General features: G+C 46.1%; 1 protein-coding gene across 1 annotated transcript; it reads right to left on the bottom strand.

The window, feature by feature from the left end:
- Nucleotides 1–6,562: 6,562 nt before the first annotated feature.
- On the bottom strand, nucleotides 6,563–14,829 carry sarm1 (sterile alpha and TIR motif containing 1). Its single transcript, XM_036536027.1, has 9 exons — nucleotides 14,810–14,829; nucleotides 12,955–14,279; nucleotides 11,981–12,599; nucleotides 11,692–11,904; nucleotides 9,335–9,426; nucleotides 8,509–8,835; nucleotides 8,083–8,272; nucleotides 7,866–7,987; nucleotides 6,563–7,562 (listed from the first exon to the last, which is right to left on the bottom strand). Exons 2-9 carry the CDS (start codon nucleotides 13,407–13,409, stop codon nucleotides 7,436–7,438), a joined length of 2,145 nt encoding a protein of 714 aa, XP_036391920.1. The 5' UTR covers nucleotides 13,410–14,279; nucleotides 14,810–14,829; the 3' UTR covers nucleotides 6,563–7,435.
- Nucleotides 14,830–15,259: the final 430 nt, after the last annotated feature.

The following is a 15,259-nucleotide window of genomic DNA, read 5'->3' as shown; positions in this document are numbered from 1 at the left end:
AAAAATTTAAATTTAAATTCATGCAAACAGAAATGTATTAAAGATGTAGAGAGGTGTAAAATTCTGAAAAGAGCAGGCTTAAAAGTACTAAGGGCAAAATAAGACCTTCAGTAAACATGACTGCCTAATCCAATCACCCTTTACAACCCTGTTTCCTCATTAAAGTGCTATCTGGCTGGCACCAGGGCTGAAAGATCACCCCTGCTTGGTGCCAGGCATTGGGGAAATAGTCCTCTGAGAGTAGATCATTAAACTGCTCTGTCCAATCACTGCTCTGAATCAGGGGAGATTGTCCAAAAGGGTCTACCATAAGAGTCTGACCCCCAAGGTCAGCCTTGACCCTGAGTGCCTCGAATCTCTGCACTGTCATCACGGCCTCCGATGACAGCAGGCGAAGTTCACGCACCATCGCAGGGATGCGTGTAGGAAAACTCCACTGGAGCTCTTCATATGTCTCCCAGGTTCACAGATAGCACCAAATGAGCCAAAGGTCCCACTCACAGAGGTTTTCTTCAGATCTTCTGAGTCACAGATCCATCTGGAGTTACATAATGGAGACGGTTTACGGTTTATTGCACTTAAATGACCTTTAGAACTGGCATTTGAGACCAGTTAACATGGAGGCTTGGAAATTCCTTACAGAGCTATGGAGAACTCACGATTAATGTTATGACATGCAACACAACTGTAGCTATTCCTGTAATTTCTGCAATATTTTGCATTGCTTGAAAACACTCTTTATGGACAAACAATAAACGTCATTACAATAAATTATTTAGCAGATGCTCTTATCCAGAGTGATTTACATAGGTTACAATGTAACATGGGTTACAATTTTTTGTAATTTGTAATTACAATTACAATTACAATTTTACAATAGCCTACAAATTATAGAGTGTTTACTCTATAATAGAGTATAACCCTCTATGATCCTTACAGAGTGCTTACTCTTTAATGGCGATCCTTATAGAGCGCTTAATCTTTAATAAAGTATAATCCTTTATGATCCTTACAGAGCACTTACTTTTTCAGAGTATAATCCTGTATGATCCTTGAGTGCTTTCTTTGTAATAGAGTATAATGCTTTATGGTCCTCATAGAGCACTTACACTTTAGAGTGTAATCCTTTATGATACTTATAGAGCGCTTACTCCTTAATAGAGTGTAATCCTCGGTGATCCTCCTTACAATTTTGAACACATACAGAGGTGTCATGAGGAGCAGATGTCAGAAATGATAAACGAGTGAGAAGGAAAACAGGAATAGCTACTCGTGCTATCAGACAGGTGTGCGTGGATCCAGGTGCTCTGTGGGGAGATCTGCCCAGTTACCACAGAACTGGAGTCCTGGGTGCTACCTAAGCTCTGGAACATCTTCCACAAGAGATGCAGGACCCCAAGAATACTGTCACTTTAAGATCAAAACTAAAAACTAAAAGTCTTATTTTAGTCCCCACAGACTGCTTCTCCCATTACTGAGATTTTTTTATTTATATTTATCCAATGCTGGCATTTTCATTCATTCCATTGCAGTGTGCACTTTATCTCAAATGCTGCCACTGTAATAATTTTACCATTACCGTTGCAGGGTAATGGTAAAATTGCAGGGTACTTTGTTTCTTTTATTTTTGTTTGTTATGTTATTACTTTTGTTCTCATTAAATTTTGTCTTAGACTGGAATCTTTTTTATTTTATGTGTGCCTTATTAATGTACTGTTGCTGTGACTCATGAGAGGTGTATCTGGGCGCTATATTTATTTATGAATGATTACAAACACTGGGAAATATACTTGGTATCTCTTCAATGTTTTTGTGTTTCAGCGATCCTAGCATTTCAGTGAGGCAAATTTAGAAGGTGATTAAAAGAAAGTGATGTTAAAACATAATGCTATCAAGTCAGTCCAAGTTAGAATGTCATATTATGTTCTTAAATATTAAAACAGAAAAAAACACTAATCTAAACACTAATCAGCGAACCTGCACCGTGACACTGAAATATACATGGAAAAATGTAACAATGACTGACTCTCATATTTGACCAATGTTTACAGAAACATGTTTCCCTCTCAGACATTTTCTCAACTATCTCACTGTCATCATTATCAACATCATGCGACTTTTCCACCCAAAGACACATCGCTACTGATGAAGGCTTCTGCCTCAGCTAATCAGTGGGCTGTTGATCTGGTGTTATCTGCATGAGTTATCAGTAACCAGAGTATAGCGGGATACCAAACAGATACTAGGCTATCCGCCACGTGTTCCGGCAGCCACAGAGAGGCATCTTTCCTCGCCCCATGCTCGTGTTTTCGGTGCTGGAGCTGAATAACAGGATAAAGGTCGACAGGTCAGTCTGTTCCCTCAGGTGAAGTACTACTCTGTTCGGCTCCATCTCGCTGTCCCCTCTGTGCTGCTCCACAATGCCCTCTGCTGGATCTGAAAAGAAAAGCACTCTGAAAAGAATGAGCACTGTTGAGTAAGGAGGATTTTTCCCTTTACAAGAAGGTCTTTTTGGTGTGAAAAGGCAGGAGTGTGTTTGACTTTATAGCCCTCCTCGTGGAGATGGGATGAGATTGGTTGTCCAGTGTCACCTGCAGTCGCTTCCTTCATTCGTAGGTGTGTGCTCACTGGAGCATCTCGAGCAGGCAGGGCGGGTTAGGTCCCCATGTGGGGAGCTTCTTTGAGCAAAGTACTCCACATGAACTACTTCAGTAAGTCCACCCAGCTGTCAGAGTGGATGGTGTGCAAAATGCCAGCAGTTGGAGTGGACAGTATGCAGGATGGAGGCACCTGTAAAGTGTTTCCCTGCTGCCCCCTGCTGGACGGTATGAGGAACCATAGACCTGGGACTCTGGAGCACATCTGCCACTTGTAACACAGAGTCCGAGCAGTCAGGACTGTCTATAAAACAGCTTTATAGATGATGCGCACAGCAGTAGCTCAGCTTTAGTTAATGTAAAATCAGCTTTGTAGACAGAGACTCAGCAGTAACACTGCCCTGGGTAATGCTGAGAGCTTCCCTGAGCCATGTGTTCCAGCGTCTGGTCAAAGGTGCAGCGTGCATGTCATGGGGCTGTCACAGGAAGAGCTTCATTGCTCCAGGGCTAAACTTCAAGGTCTGCCTGCATCACAGAGCAAAATCCAGCAGGACTTAAGGCAAGCAGGGGGGACCTGCAAGTCGTGGAAACAGTCATGGTGACAAACAGAAGCAGGAAGAGCCTGTATCAGTCAGTCCTGTTCATCAGCTGCTGTTCCTCTCAACAAAAATAACAGGCTTTAGGCTCTCCTCTCTTTCCAAAAATAGCCTCTGGACAAAAGAGTGACACAATTCAGCTGTTCTCTCAACCAAAGTAAAATCAAGTCTCCTTGTTTCAGTCTGTTGTCTCCTTGTTTGTGTCTGTAACTCTGAGATTACATGATGATTATTCAAGGTCATGTAAAATCTAGTATGCAGAACATCTGCCTTAATAACGTATCATTGGACAGATTCCACCAAACCTAACTACTAGAATGACGTACATATGTACTGTTTTACACTGTGAGCACAGTCAAGGAAACACCTTCAAAATCACCTCCCTGATATCACGGCTGTCATTTTTTCCTTTTTGTGCTTTCTGCTCTGTGCGTTTGGGAGCCTTGTGTCTCTCCATTGCCCTGGGTTAGCTTATTTCAGGGGGGAATAATATTGATTTTGTGCTGTTATGCTCTGCGGCAGCACACAAGCAGATTGTCTACTGCATGACCCTGCGGACTGCAGAGGTGGAGACAGGTCATGTTTCAGCAGTGACGGGAGATTACAGAGTTACAGTTAATCTGCCATACCTGGATGCATGTCCTCCTCTGGGGCTGCACTGCATTAATGTATTTCATCTGCAGGGCACAGGGTCAACCTTTCAGCTGCACATAACAGGACCTCGGAGGGAAAACCAGGATCAAATAACATTGACCCACCACCAGAGGTCACTGTTGCTTTATTCACTCAGCACATTGATACCACACCAGGGAGAGCAAATGCAGCGCTGCACGGTTCCAGCTCACTTCACTTGTGCTCTGAGACGCTTGGTGTAGATAGATTCAACCCCCAAGCACTAATCTTACAAGCACTTGCAAACATGGTCAATGCTGAAATTAGTTGTGGGTACCACTGATCCTAGACCAATGCCCTGCGTGGAAAAAAATACCATTAATGCTAGATTAGGGGTGGGTATCTCTGATCCTGGATGCGGGTACAAAGTACCCAGAGCTCATAAGTAGAGCTGCACTTCTAGGTAATGCTCCAACTCCAACTCTTTAAACTTCTGTATTATTACCTACCTGTGCTTTTTGTCTGTATGGTGAAGACAAACACTCAGATACAGCACATTTCTGTGGATTGCATGCATTCAAATGCAAATTATAGGACAGAGACACAATTCGGATTCCCAGGATTGCTCTTTTTATTGCATTATTGTATATTGATTGACTGCCCTGACCTGAAGTACTGCATTTAAAATTAATAATGCAATAATAAACTGTCACATCTTATGTAGTCATCCCGTTAACATAGCTTCATACTGTATTTAAGGCAACAGGAGAAAGCCTGGCATGGTGTGACATCATTAACACCCTTTTCCAGTAACCATGGGATCCATGAAGCTGTGGCCCCAGAGCCTACCAAGAAATGGTGGCATTAAAATGAAATGAGGGTGGGGCTAAAATGAGGTCAAGGGTGGGGTTAGTGAATGAAACCATTGTCAAAGAAGAGGGAAAGGAAATTCCACAAGATGAAGCTATTTGCACATCCAAACCATTCTGAAATAATGGTTCTCATCAGGCATATACTCTTCACCTTTAGAAATGTAAGTGTGTGACAGCTGTAGGTATTGAGCCTCGCTAACTTGATATTTTTTGCAGCAAGAAAGAATATACAGCAAGATGTATACTCATAAATTGCACCAATAACATGGAATAATGCAAATGTTAGACAGGCTATTCATGCTTTCTGTGATAAATATAAAACTAGGTAGCAAACATAGATATCTTTAGCAAGCTAGCTAACATTAATATCTTTAGGTTTGCTAGCTACCAAAAATAAATATCTCTCAGCTAGCTGCCAAACATCAGTATTTTTAGGTTCACTGGTTATCATTAATATTTTTAGCTTAGTTACCTAGCTAACATTAATATCTTTCAATTAGCAAGCTAGCTACCATGAATATCTTTCAAATAGTTAGCAAACATTAATATTAACTTATCCACGTAACTTATGCATCATTCATGAAATGAAAGCTGAAAAATGCCATAATCTTTAATTTTTTTCTCCTTGATGGCATATGTCTATATCCCTTTCATTTTCAAATTGCAAAAATGTTACACATACTACAGTGCATATATTATAAAACAGAAACCAAGTACACCCTATCAGCAAAGCCCAGATAAACTGTGTCATGCCTCAGCTTGGCTCGGTTCTGACATGGCCTTGGCTCTGGTAGCCTCAGCATGGCCTGGTTCCTTTAGTGGAAAAGGGGTCAAAGTGAAATTTTCTCCTACACCCCTAATCACGAAGCAGGGTCACAGTGTGTTTCCTTGGTGACAGTGTCTCCTTGGTGACAGTGTGTCTCCTCAGGACTGAGAGGTGCCACATCTCCTTACTACTGGGAGCGTTTAATAATAGCCATAAACTTTATAACATTTACAATATGACCTCTTTAATGCAGAGACAAATTACCTTATCACCACTGAATTAATTTAGCTATCATTTACTTAATCTGAACTGATAGGTGAATACTGCACACATTTACAAATCATTTTAGCATAGGTTCTGTATATTCCCGTGACAGACTGTAAACTGATGGGTTAGTACGGCAGACGACGCAGGCGCTAGCTGAGAGCAGTGTGGTCTCACTGCTCTGAGGGCCTCCTTCTCAGGCATTTCTGAACTCATGAGTGCAGAATATGTTGTCACTGTTCAGCCATTTAACCACCCACAGCATTTGCAAAGAGCCATAGTTAAGCAGTTACGAAGCTCTTTGGTTCTACAGTGTAGTGAAACAGATCATTTGTACTGTTATAATATCCTGCTTTACTTTTAAATAGTATTTCAATATAGCAGAAGTGGCAGGGGATATGTATTTAATAGTGCAGAAGCAGGAATGCTAAGGAGTTTGAATTTGCCAGGGATGGGAGGATCTTAGGTTGTTAGAGGGTTAGAGATAGAAGGCGCTACATGAGTGGCTTCATTTTTCAACAGTGTTGAGAAGGAAGGATATACGCTTAACAACAGGATGGGTGAGGGAGAAGGTTTTCACCACTATGGTTTACACACCAGCTAACAGCAGGGTTTGTGGCCTTTCATCTCTGACATCTACATCTACCCTCGGTCGAGAATACACAGCTTACATGACCTCTGATCAACACAGTCCAAACAAAAACACCTTATAGGACAGGCCAGTTTACCACAGAACTCCAGAGTTTCCCATAGAATGCTTTTGCAAGTCAGCCATGATTGAATCTAACCAATAGCCAATAACAAATATGTTAAAATAACTTCAAACCCGACTGGCAAGTGGTTTGATATGCAGGAGATAATAATGACAGAGGCATTATGGATGAACATGCACCATGAAAAAGAACACTCTCGCACAACACTGTATACACACACCTCTCATAGGCACTGCTCAGACTCAGGAGCTGACACAGAGAGCACTCGGATGCACCAAACCACAGAGGAGGAGATGAGAGGATACTGATGACATCAGCAGTGCTGGAGGGATTTAATGGCGCAGAGCGCTGAGGTGACAGGTGACAGGTGTGTTGACAGCGAAAGCTGGAGGCAGGAATATTCCTGAGAGACAGGCAGCCTCAGGCCTTCAGAAAGACACACTCAGGGATCACGAGTGGCTCAGCCAGCAAGGCTCTCAGCCTCAGCGCAGGCCGATCGCTGCAGATCGGGTTTGATCCCAGCCAGGTCATTTGCGGGTAGTGACAGAGATCCCATAGCAGCGGGACAAATCGGCTTCTTGGTGCCGGGAATAGGGGTAGTGGGTAGGACGGCCAGAGTGTCTTCATGTTACACCTGTCAGGGCACCTGAGTTACTTGTTGGTGATGTCAGCGCATGTGATAAACAGCTGCCCTGACATGTGGATGTATGGGAGGATTGCTCCTGAGCAAGGTTGTCACGGTGAGATGATCTTAAGTATAACTGGTATTACCATACGTGGGTGAAAAAGAGGGAGAAGGCAGTAAAGACACAGCGCTTCTGATAGAGCCTAACGTTTCCCCTCTCCCACAGGGACACTGACGTCACCCCAGCCCCAGGGCACTGCACTTTCTCTGCAGACAGACTCAGCATGAGCACTCAGCAGAGGGGGAGGCTGGCCTATCAGAGGCAGGGTAGGGGGCATGCTCAGTGTGGGTCTGTCAGCAGGGTCAGCAGAGGCGACACCTCTATGGGGCCTAATCCTGCTCGGCCCCCAGGGGGCCTGGAGCACTCGCTGCAGAGTCCGGCAGGTCCTGGCTGGGGCCCCTCTGTAGGAAACGCAGAATCTTGTCAATGGTGGCCTCTTGGTACTCGTGAGACCATCTGGGATGTAAGAGAGAGAGGGAGAGGTAGAGAGGAGAGGGGGATAGAGGAGGCAAAGATGATGAGGCAAAAGAGGCAAAGATAGAGGAAGACAGAGGAGACACAGAGAAAGGACACAGATTAACAGGCCCACCAATGTGACCGCACGATGACCACACACTGACTGCACTATAACTGCACACTGACCATACTGTGACCATACGACTTCACTACGACAGTACTCTCACTGCACACCAACTTTGACTGCACTCTCACCGCACTTCGAACGCACTCTGACCACACTTTGACCGTGCGCTAACTTACTTAATGCCGTTGAAGTTGAGGATGGCTCTCATGTCGAGAGGTAGGGAGGTGGGGTCGGGCCACTGGAAGTTATCGGTGACAGGAACAATGTTCTTCTCCCCTTTCAGGGCGGTGACAATCTCCTACAGCATCACACAGACGTGTTCTACACTGGCACAATATGGGACAGAGCAGCTGCATAGAGCAGTGAGGCAGCGCTCAGAGAGCCAGGCCTTACCTTGTGTACCCAGTCCTTCATGTCCGTGTCCCCCATGCACTTGTCCAGCGCGTTGGCCGAGAGGACCAGGATGAAGTTCCGGGCTCGCCGAACACTCTGGATCAGCTTCTCCTCAAACTTCCCGGCCTCCAGTTTCTCCACGTCAATGAAAACGCTGAAACCCCGAACCTGCAGGTGCACCTTCAGCAGACTGAGGGGAGAGAGTTTGAAAGGTAGAGTGAGAGGAAGACTCCATGAGCTCTCTGCATGTGACCAGTGGTCCATAATTGTCTATTCTGTGTAAGAAGGCTTGTTTTCCTTTGTCAACACAAGCACATGTTTGTCATGTCAGTTAAGCTTATTGGACTGAATTCAATTGAACTGAACTGATTCATGGCATAATGGGAATCCTGTGTGACACAGTGAAGTCACTGTGTGTTTTCTCACCTGGCCAGCTGGGACCCGGTCGTGCGGCGGTAGCTGATGAAGACATCAGGGCCGCAGGGCTGGGCGTCGGTGAGGGAGGGCTGGCAGGGCCGGCGGGCCGCAGCCAGGATCTTGGCGCGGTGGATCCCATTCTCTACCAGGCAGTCGTTCTGCAGCTGCTGGTCGGTGATGTGGAGCAGGTTCTTGCGGTCCACGCCGGACTGGACCAGGCCGTAGGTGTACTGGCGGAACCGGGGGTCCACATCCGCGAGCCAGTCCGCCAGGTTGTTAGGGTCACAGGTGGAGTAGTTAGCGTAGGTCTTCAGAACGCGGAGGTCTCTCAGAAATCTGAGGCAGATGAACAGAAAGATATGAGAGAGTGGAATAAACCGATGCGTCCTCACCCTCAGTGCTAACTCCTTCCCTACCCAAGCCTCTGTCAGCAGGGCATGGTTCTTTAAGCAGGTCACTCAGTGTCACGCCAAGTCAAGGAACTGAGCTTACAACCAGAGGGGGGCAAGTTCAATACCTAGATGATACATTGCCATTGCAACCTTGAGCAAAGCACTGAATCTGAGCCGCTTCAGTAAATACCCAGCTGTGTAAATGGGTAAAGTGTTGAATCTGTGGGGTCTGTAAGTCACCCTAAATAAGAGCATCAACTAAAGAAATAAAAAAAAATATCAATCAACATTCCACAGAACTTAAATGCATATAGAAATATCAAAGATAACAATAATATCAACATTCCACAACACCTAAAAGTACTTTCATGAGAATGTTTAATCTGTCTACAGTAACTGTCTTATAAATTAGATCATATGCCCCGGGGGGAGTGACCTCTGACCTCTTGCGGGTGAGTGCTGCAGACATGCCCAGGTCAGTGCGCAGATCCAGGTCAGTGATGCTAAGGAGGAGGTCACCATCCACCTGCAGCTCCTGCCACAGACAGAGCATCGGAAGATTGACCACATGCACAGAACCCCACGGCAACCTTACTGTGACATGAAGTAATTCAAACAAGATTTTAACTGCACTCAGTGGCCAATCACATTTACATCTTGTGTGTAATTTTATTCAGTATTGCATCCACCAGTCCTAAACTCATAATATTACTTTTTTAAACCATATAATCTGTCGCGTGATGCAATCCAGGGACAACTTTGTTACAAGTGATTAACAAAGTCATGTAAATTGCTTTGTGTAACATCAGTCTTAGACCACTCTGTGCCATGCTAACAGGGAGTCTGACATCTGACAGCACTAGTCCACTTAGTCCACTGTGCACCATGCTAAGTCTGACCTCCAATTCAACTCTAAACCTACTCCACGCTGCTCTGAGTCGGCATTAATCTTACTCTGCTATGTGCCGTGCTAACAGGGACTCTGAGCTCTGACTCAGCTCTAATCATACTCCATGCTGCTCTGACTCTGCATTAATCTTACTCTGTTATGTGCCATGCTAACAGGGACTCTGAGCTCTGACTCAGCTCTAATCTTACTCCACGCTGCTCTGACTCGGCATTAATCTTACTCTGTTATGTGCCGTGCTAACAGGGACTTTGAGCTCTGACTCAGCTCTAATCTTACTCCACGCTGCTCTGACTCGGCATTAATCTTACTCTGCTATGTGCCGTGCTAACAGGGACTCTGAGCTCTGACTCAGCTCTAATCTTACTCCATGCAGTGACTCCATGCAGTGACATACTGTGTGTTATGTCTCCATGGCAGCAAACGCATGGTAAACTGAGTTGCTTTGTGGTTTCAAGTGAATCACTGACTCAACCTGAAACTAAGTATTGGTGACTTTAACACCATGACCCTTATCTTGCTCCTTGCATCACTGCTGCAAGCAAAGGGCCTTAAACTATTTTCATCGTCAGCTTGGAATCTTTTAGTAATGATTGGGGAGTGGAATATATTGTGTAATGATGGATAGAAATAACATTCTATAAGACAAAAATGTTATGCTGTTTTGATAGACATTTAATTTGTGGTATGTATTTAATGTTTTCAGTGTCTTAGTGCATTTTGGTAAATGCATTTCAGTTTTGGGGGCTGTATTAATTGTTTTGCAAAAGTGACTTCTGTTTGGATGAATGTACTCAAGCCAAGACCGGATGCAGGGGGTGCTGGGTCGGGCTACGCCCCCTCAGATTCTTGCCACGCCCCCCCAGTCCTCCCTCTGCGCATGCCTTCAGCCAAAAATGTTACATTTTAGTTTTCATTTAAAACGTCTGGTAACCAATCATTTAACCCTGTCGCATGTACGATCACACCAGTGTGATTAGCCGTTTAGCGCATATGCTAAAACCGGTGCGATTAGAACACTAGATTGGAAAAATTTTGAGGAAACAGCAATTTAATGTTAAAATATATAGCAAATGCCAACTGTAAACTATGAGAAGCTTAATGAAATGTAACGCTAATGAAAACATGACAAACAATGTAGTCTAACACACGTTCTACATAGCATAAAAAATAAGTTATGTGCAAAATGGCTAATTCCATTCTTCAAATTGTTTTCCCACTAGTTTCTGATTGGCTGGTTGGCCAGCATAAAACTCCGAAACACGTCAATTGCCTTTGTCACTCGAACTGTGGTTGCGAACTTGTGCTAGTTAAATCTAGCATAGTCTGATTTTGTGATAATCCATCTTTTGGTTCATTGTTTTTATTTGAACCATTTCAGTTTAGATTTTTGCAATCTAGACATGGATGAATTTGTTAGAGTTTTTGCCCAAAAAAATAGAAAATTGATGCTATGATATGAAAATGTGACAGAATCACAAACGTTATGGGGATAAAAGGTAAAAGTGACTATGACTATATGACTGCAATTTAAATGATGCCCCCCAAACATTTTCACTGCACCCCCAGTCAAAGCTACATCCGGCCCTGACTCAAGCAATTGAGAAAAACTGTAATCCCAGTCCCAGTCAACTAAATACTGCTGTAGTGTGTGTGCATTTGTGTTTGTGTGTGTGTACAAATGTTATACAGTTGTAGGTGTTTCTGTGTGTGTGTCTACATTGTGTGTGCATACTGTGCATGTATGCATATGTGTTTGTGTGTGTGTGTGCGTACTGTGTATGTATGCGTGTGTGTGTGTGTGTGTGTGTGTGTGTGTATGCGCGCGTGTGTGTGTGTGTGTGGGCATACAGTGTGTGTATGTGTGTGCATGTGCGTATGTGTGGTACACACCTGGAAGCGCTGGCTGTAGGTGCTGAAGCCAACCTGCTGCAGCCAGGTCTGCACCTCTCCGCTCTTCCAGTTGGGCACGGAGGGCAGGATGCGGCGCGGGACGTCCTCTCCCATCATGCCGAGCGCCCGCTTGGCCAGGGCGCAGGTGGTGCCGTTGCTGGAGTACATCACGATCCTCTTCAGGCTCTGCACCGCGCCGATCTCCTGGAAGATCTGCGAAGGGCCGGGAATGTTAGCCTGTCTGCTGTTAGCCCGCTAACCCCTCCGGCCCTCCCGCGCTGCCACCCACCTTGGTGTTGCGCTGCCGGGACTTGATGCTGGCCTCCACGCACAGGTAGAAGGTGGCGATGCACTTCCCTTCCACGCGGGTTCCGTCCAGCAGGGGGAGCAGCTGCTGCAGGTCGGCGGCCGTGCGGCCCTGCATGCTGTCGGCGCTGTCCAGCAGGCTGCGCGCGAACTCGTCCGGGTCCAGCGACGCAATGAACGGCTCCACCAGCTCCAGCGTCCCCGACCGCACCACCTCCTTCTCCATCTCCCGGTTGGCCGCCAGCACCGCCACCGCCAGGCAGGCGTAGAAGCGGATCAGCTCGTCCTCCTTGGAGAAGGCCAGGGGGAAGAGCCACTCGGCCGCCTGCTTCTCGATCATCATCCTCTGGCAGCGGTGGCCGCCGTACACGGCGCAGTTGGCGAGCGCCACGGCGCAGTGGCGGAGCACGGTGGGGTCCGTGCCGCGGCACCAGAACAGCAGGGCGTCCAGGGCGCCATGGTCGATGAGCTGCGCCGACGTCTCCTCGCCGTGCTTGAACATGTGCTCCAGGATGCCCGACACGCTGCGCGCCAGTTGGGCATCCTCCTGAGCCCGTGTCAGATTCAGGATCACCCCCAGCCCCATGCGGGCCACGTAGTCCCTACAGAGAGAGAGAGGGGGAGAGGTGGAGAAAGAGAGAGGAAAAGAGGGGGGGAGAGAGGGAAAGAAGGGGGGAGAGAGAAGGGGGGGAGTGAACGAGTCAGGCCAGGAGAAAGAGAGGGATTGAGACAGGCAGAGAAAGAGAGTCAATGAGACAGGTAAAGAGAGAGAGAGAGAGCGAATGAGATGGGCAGAGAAAGACAGTGAGCAGAGGCGAGAGAGACAGACTATCACCAAGAAAAGTAAGCAAAGCAAGTTGCTTGTGGAGCACAACTGCACTGTGAGATCTGCAAACTTACAAGAAAACAAATCAAAGTAGATGGTATGCAGGAGTAGTGCATTTGATAGTGTTCTACCTGTTTTCTGACACCAGTATCTGCTCCAGCAGCTTGGCGGATTCGTACTTGATTTCCACCGCAGGCGTCTGCAGCAGCTGCAGGAGCAGCTCCAAACCTCCGTCCAGGCGGATTCTGTTGCAAATCTCCTCGGCAACCTGACGCCCTACGGCGGGCAAAACCCAGGCCTCCTCCACCAGCTGGAAAGTCTCCGCGATGGCTCGCCTTGTCTCGTCGAGATCTGAGGTGTCTTTGGCCGATTTCAGGGTTTTAATCGCGGAGCGGAGCGCTGGCAGCGAAGTGTCCAAGGCCGCCTGGGCATCGGCGCTAATACCCGGCGATACCGCCCTTGGGTCAGAGCCGGTCCTCCGGGTCTGAAGCCGGCTGACATATTCTGGCACCGTTAGTCTGTCGGAACTGAACATGGAAAATAATCTGCAGAGCTTGCTAAGGTGCACGATAAGTGAAAGGAGCATCTACCGATAAGGTCTGACTGTCGGGCTCGGCGTGCGAGCGGTTAAAAATCCGTGCTAGGCCTTCGAATTCCCTTGGGAATGGAATGATGGGCTACAGAAATATGTATGTATACTTTGTATACACCGCACAATGTCTGAGGGTTTACTGAAATCACAAATACTTTTAGTGAATACAGGTCGTTTTGTAGTGTCCTTTGAAGCTCCTAACGGAAGGTAACAGATCTGATAGATTATGTCAGGTTTCTCCCCGTTTCGTCAGCCCGATGTCAGCTCAAAAAATATAGACGAGAACGTACCTCCTCTGCATCCTGAGCCGCTGTTAACGCTGTTATTCTCTAGGTTTGGAGACGGCGACAGAGTTCTGATTGTTCTCTACAACTGCGCACGGCCTTCGGCAGGGAATCACATCAAGAGTGCCTGGAATGACTCGGTTCTGTCCAATTTAACAAGCGCTCTATATCGAATAGCTCTACCAGCGCACCCCAGAGCATGAGACGAAACAGTCATTCAAAGACATTGCACATCCAAATGGCGCTTTCCGGCTGAACAGAGACACATAAACAGAGCTCTGTCTTACACTGCTCCCCCCTGCCGGCATTAATTAAGTCGCTGCTAACAAAGAGCGGTGTTTACTTGTTCTGATCCCGCATTCCTCGACCACAGAGTAGAGATGAATGTTGTCAATGAGTGCTCCTTCAGTCAACATTAAAACAGATTAACTTCCGTACAACGGTGTTGCCGACTACCTTTCTCTAAGCATCCTTGATCATTCTACCCAGAGACCGCCCATCGCCGTACAGAGGTTTTACAGGCTCCCGAGGCAGCTCTCCCACAGCAACAAAGTGGCAGTGTCCTTCCAGTACGCTGCCCCTAGCGGAAAAGGAGGGAAGCGCTTACATCAGCACCGCGGTCAGCTACGCTTCTACTGTAAACGTCATTCTGTTTATAATAAGCAACGATAGCAAAACTCATATTTTTGTTTAATGATCTAGGGAGGTTTCCTTCTCACACAAACCATGTGATAGCCCACATTTCGTATTTTTACAACCAGTAACCAGTGAAACGAGACTGTACTTCCGATTTTTGAGAAAGTACATGTGGAAACAACTACAAATCACATGGGAGCATAAAAGAAGTGTGCGAGCGTTGTTGTATGATTTAGCATTACAGTGTCTTCGTCAAGCACCTGCACGATAGAATGGATGTGGGTATGCTTCTCTGAAACAACGGGCCAGCCCGAAATTCCGAGTAATGTTATCCCCGAGCACGTTCATCTTTTTTTTTGTTATGACTTCCTTCCACCGACGACCAGCCGCCACTGTCAGTGACTGCTTCTTCTCAGAACGCGCCTGTATTTGGAAACCTAGGTCCCTTTTGCTGCAAAAGCTTTGTTTACATACCTGTGTACTTTCACCGAAACATGAAAGGCCGTGTTGGACCAGATATGTTTTTGATCAGTTTTCCAATGGATCTAGGATCTGGGATCTGGAATGTGGAGTGGGTTTCAGTCAACAAAACGGTGGTTAGGGTATTCTGATTTTGTTGAGGTTTCCTGTGATTGACTCGAGAAAAAAACATATTTGAGAGGAGCTGGCAGTGAGATTTTTGCATTAGCCATCCCCCATATTGATTGTTTGAGGTGCATTTATGTCAATTATTTATCACCCGATGATGTCACCATGGTTTTCATTATGGACTTGAAAAAATAGTGATGTAATTTGTATCATGATAGCACAGACAGACGCATTTTTGTTTTCTGAAATATTTAAATTTCCTCCTGGTCTCCCTCTCATTCCCCCCATGATAGATCTATCATTCCTCTGTGAAGTGTCTTTGATGTTCAAGTAAAC

The sequence above is a fragment of the Megalops cyprinoides genome, chromosome 9, assembly GCF_013368585.1.
Source record: "Megalops cyprinoides isolate fMegCyp1 chromosome 9, fMegCyp1.pri, whole genome shotgun sequence".
Taxonomy (NCBI): domain Eukaryota; kingdom Metazoa; phylum Chordata; class Actinopteri; order Elopiformes; family Megalopidae; genus Megalops; species Megalops cyprinoides.
The sequence above is the reverse complement of the archived record's forward strand: the minus strand, read 5'-3'. Positions and strand labels throughout refer to the sequence as shown.

What these genes read in the sequence shown, in the direction of transcription:
- sarm1 (XM_036536027.1), bottom strand. Translation starts at nt 13,409, where the DNA reads ATGCTCCTTTCACTTATCGTGCACCTTAGCAAGCTCTGCAGATTATTT. An exon ending in ATACTGGTGTCAGAAAACAG is followed by an intron (nt 12,600 to 12,954) that starts GTAGAACACTAT and finishes CTCTCTCTGTAG; the next exon opens with GGACTACGTGGCCCGCATGG. An exon ending in CTCAACTTCAACGGCATTAA is followed by an intron (nt 7,563 to 7,865) that starts GTAAGTTAGCGC and finishes CTTACATCCCAG; the next exon opens with ATGGTCTCACGAGTACCAAG.